The 4,276-nt window shown below is 33.2% G+C and overlaps 1 protein-coding gene across 1 annotated transcript; it reads left to right on the top strand.

The window, feature by feature from the left end:
* The first annotated feature begins 396 nt into the window (after window positions 1-396).
* On the top strand, window positions 397-3,342 carry LOC145101886 (transcription factor bHLH130-like). The gene is made up of 6 exons (XM_079039188.1): window positions 397-1,328; window positions 1,595-1,791; window positions 1,888-2,067; window positions 2,158-2,223; window positions 2,307-2,375; window positions 3,052-3,342. Exons 1-6 carry the CDS (start codon window positions 695-697, stop codon window positions 3,118-3,120), a joined length of 1,215 nt encoding a protein of 404 aa, XP_078895314.1. The 5' UTR covers window positions 397-694; the 3' UTR covers window positions 3,121-3,342.
* The last annotated feature ends 934 nt before the right edge of the window (window positions 3,343-4,276 follow it).

The following is a 4,276-nucleotide window of genomic DNA, read 5'->3' as shown; positions in this document are numbered from 1 at the left end:
TGAGGTTAAAGTTTTAAATAATATATTTTAACTTTTTATAGAAACATTTACTTTTTTAATTATAGGTTGAATTTAAAGTTATAATTAATTTTAAAATTTTGATGTATTTTTTAATTAATAATTTATTTAAAATAATTTATTAATAATTATGAATTTTTGCTATGAAAACTAAAATATTTTTATAACCATGGCTTCCATGTATTATAAACTAGTTTATATTAAATAAGTTAGTTTCTTACTTTCTTTTATAATAATTTCGATAATTAGTTATTATACTAGCTTCCGTCTATTTCAGCGACTATGTATTCCCTAAAAAAAAATGTTGTACATCTAAAAATCAATTTTATTGTTTAAAGTGGAAATAAAAGGAAATAATAAAGGAAAGGATGATGTTGCCAAAAGGAGTATTAGTTTTTACACGAAGACCTGGTTGTTTCGCTAAAATAGGAAGAAAAAGAAAAAAAGGAAAAGCCGCAGCTTTCTATTTGTGTCTGCGCGATGGTCAGACTCAGCCTCAGCAGCAGCCTCTGATTTCCACCGTTGAGATTCATCTCTAATTTGATTCCATTTCATTTTTTTTCATTCATTGCCTCAAAGCCATTCAATCCACCTCCATAATCTGATCCTTGTTATATCCAAAAATCAGTTTTCCGATTCTTCTGTGTAAGTGTAGGTAGGTCTTTGCATATTGAATATGTATGGTGTTAATGGTACTTCTTCGGATGCGATTTCCAGAGATATGAATTCATTGTTGCATTCGTCTACCTTCAAGCATCCGGCTGACGGCGAGTTTGCCAAGATCAAACAATTGATTTCATTGGATCCTTATCCAGATTACGATCAACAAACTCAAAGTCAAAATCAACAAGATGAGAATCAGAGCTCCTTATTGCGTTATCGCTCTTCTCCGAGCTCCTTCTTTTCGAATCTACTCAACGAGAACGGAGACGAGGAGTTTCCGGATCCTGTCACCGCCGCCTCGAATCACGAGCCGGAGGAAAGGTTCTTCAAGCAACAAAAGAAATCTGAATATGATTCACGTGAGTTCCTTGACTTTCTAGACTATGCGTCGCCCTCGTCAACGCCTATGAAGCAGGAAAGGAGAGAAACATCGATTCAGAACCAGGATCTTCCCCATCCGTCGTCAACGGCTGTGATGCACGGTAGCACTTCACGGCGACTGCCGGATTCCGGTAGTTATGACTACACAAATCAAAGTAATTTGGATTGTGCATCGACTTTCAGAGCTACGGATTCAACTAGTCCAAATCTCATCAGGCAGAATAGCACTCCAGCTGGATTTTTGTCCTCCTTGAATGTTGAAAATGGTAAACAATTGTTAATTTCATTTTTTATTTCAACTTGCAGTTGATTTATTATCTTAAAAAGTTCATATCAGTTTTAGCAATTGACATTTATTGGTAGTTGACTTTTTGCTAATGGTTGATAGACCCCAAATTTGTCATGATGTATGTATGATGATCTAACGAAGACTTCATCTTATTTCTTGTTTAGAGCATTGATTTGTTGTAAGATCAACTAATATCCAGAGTAAGAAGGTTAAGACTCTAATGCTTTCGATCTTGAAACTCAGGTTTTACCGGCGTGAAAGATGTGAGAAAAGGCAGTTCATCAAGTACTTCGAATAACCACATCAGTTTCTCATTAGGTCCATCTTCTTCATCAAGATTCTTGCCCCAAATAGCTGAAAACGAGAATGAGTTGCATGATTCCACATTCAATGGCTTGAAGAGGAGCAGAGATGGTGGTTTGAAGATATCACATTCACAGGTACATCTTGATTCTAATACGTTTATTCTTATTATTGTTTTCTTTCTTATTTTTTGGAATTTTCATCATTCTGCTAATGCTTTAATTTATTTATAGAATGGAGAGTCTGGAAACCATACTCCTAGTTTGCTTCACCATATGAGCTTACCAAAAACTTCCTCTGAGATGGCAGCTGCTGCTGAAAATTTCTTGCATTTCCAACAAGAATCATCGGTTCCATGGAAAACAAGAGCAAAAAGAGGATTTGCTACACACCCAAGAAGCATTGCAGAAAGGGTATGAAGATCTTTGTCCTCTTGGTGTTATCTTATTTCTTATAATCTAACATCTATATTGATTTATCATGATTTGGGGATCAAATTTCAGATGAGAAGAACCCGAATAAGCGAAAGAATCAAAAGGTTACAAGAGCTTTTCCCTGATATGGACAAGGTAAAAAAAATGAACCTTAAATGTAAATTGACTAAATTCATGTTTTGAAAGTGAAATATTTTTTGTTTTAAACTGTTTTGCAGCAAACTAATACAGCAGATATGTTAGATATGGCTGTTGAGTACATTAAAGACCTTCAAAAAGAACTACAGGTATACTTTATACCAGGTTCACAGTTTGTTAGACCTCTCCAACTCCTTACACCATTTTTTGCACCAAATTGACAAAAACACCAATTCTTCTCCAACTCATTACACCATTTTTATTGTGTTTTAAAGTATTATATATAAGTTGTGTTTTAAAGTACTAAAAAGTACTAAATCTTTAAATAAGCTTGAAACATGAAAATTAAATATAATATAAGTAATTAATCATACTATAATATCACAAGTAGCAAATATTGAATATAGAATATTATTATGCAAATAATAAACAAAAAATGAATAAATTCAAAGTTGAAGTATTAATTTGTACAAATTAAACTATAACACCTTATTTGATGTTATTGAATACATCGACATCATATTTGGTGTTGTATTATTCATGAACACCACATTTGGAGTTAGGTAATAATAACTTTACACCTATAGTGATGCAAAAAAATGGGATATGGTGTTTGGTTGGAGACGTTACAAGGACAAAACAAGTTGTAATTCGTTTAATATTATTAATATTAAACTGCTTTTTAATGCTCTCCCAAAAGGTGAGACAAGCACTCGCTATTGATCTCTTGTTTGTGAAAAGACATGAATGCTTTCCTCATGCAACATTAATGTTTCTGCATTTTTCTTGTTCTCATGATTTTTTTTTTGTTTTGGGATTTTGTAGATTTTGAACGATGCTCGAGCAAGGTGCAAGTGTTCAAGTAAACAATTACAGTCAGGTTCGACCATGTAACTTGCTTTCGTGTATCAGTGGGTACCCATGAAAAGTCCTCACGTACTTGTATGATCGATCACTAATTATGTTGTACATGATTTAGTTTATGTGAATTAGGTAAAAGACAGACAATGTGCTTTAAATTTGAGGAATATTAGATCCAATATTTGGATGACCCAAATGGATCAACATCTTTGTGAGAAAGTTGCTTTGATCAAAATTGTGGTCTTACTTTTGTTTTGTTGTTTTCTTTCTTCAATTCTCTTATTAGTTATATATCTTATTTTGTAAATTATACGAAAAAGTATTAAAAAGAAACATGATATAACGGGTACAATAGATGTCGGGAAAATTGCCTCAAAGATGCAAAATAATCCTCTTAATTACCATAACAGAGAAAATAACAAGACACAATAATATACGTGAAAACTCTAAAATCGAAGAAAAATCGCGGGTCTCTAGAAAGAAAGATCAACTATATGATAAATTGTTACAATCACATAAATTAATCTCCCAAGCCTCCCGAAAGATACAACTACACTCTCCAAAAGTGTTGGTTAACACTTTGGGAGAGTATAATTGTATTTTTGGGAGCCTTGAGAGGTTAGTCTATTTGATTTTAACAATTTATCATATAGTTGATCTTTCTCTCTGGAGGCCTGTGGTTTTTCTTCGGTTTTGGATAGGAAAGACTTGGTACTTAAGTGTGTTTGTTGTGACCCACCTCTCTCATATGAATCCTTTGTTGGTATAATACTTATTGGCATTGTGTATATTTTTCTACTATACAATATTGTTTGGGGATACATATATGATGTAAAACTATAGTCCCAATGAGGTTCGATGTAGAGAAATTTGATGCAAGAACCAACTTTGGTTTATGGCAACTTCAAGTCAACGATGCAGTGATTCAATCTGGGTTTAGACAAGGCATCGAAGGGGAAACCAATCCTTGTTTCTAGCGGTCATTCAAGAAAAACCAGTAAAGTCGATGAAGAAGAATGATAAGATTTGGATTTGAGAGCGGAAAGTGCGATTTGTTTGTCTCTAGCAAAGAATGTTCTTGCTGATGGGTTTTATAGGTTATTAAAATACATATGAAGCGGAAATCTTAATCCTTAAGTTCACATGCAACCTATAAAAGGATCTGTATTTTCTCTAATTGATAACAATA

The sequence above is a fragment of the Lactuca serriola genome, chromosome 4 (assembly GCF_051521515.1).
Source record: "Lactuca serriola cultivar US96UC23 chromosome 4, Lser_US96UC23_V15, whole genome shotgun sequence".
Taxonomy (NCBI): Eukaryota; Viridiplantae; Streptophyta; class Magnoliopsida; order Asterales; family Asteraceae; genus Lactuca; species Lactuca serriola.
The sequence above is the reverse complement of the archived record's forward strand: the minus strand, read 5'-3'. Positions and strand labels throughout refer to the sequence as shown.

What these genes read in the sequence shown, in the direction of transcription:
- LOC145101886 (XM_079039188.1), top strand. Translation starts at nt 695, where the DNA reads ATGTATGGTGTTAATGGTACTTCTTCGGATGCGATTTCCAGAGATATG. An exon ending in CAAGAAGCATTGCAGAAAGG is followed by an intron (nt 2,068 to 2,157) that starts GTATGAAGATCT and finishes ATCAAATTTCAG; the next exon opens with ATGAGAAGAACCCGAATAAG. An exon ending in TTTTCCCTGATATGGACAAG is followed by an intron (nt 2,224 to 2,306) that starts GTAAAAAAAATG and finishes ACTGTTTTGCAG; the next exon opens with CAAACTAATACAGCAGATAT.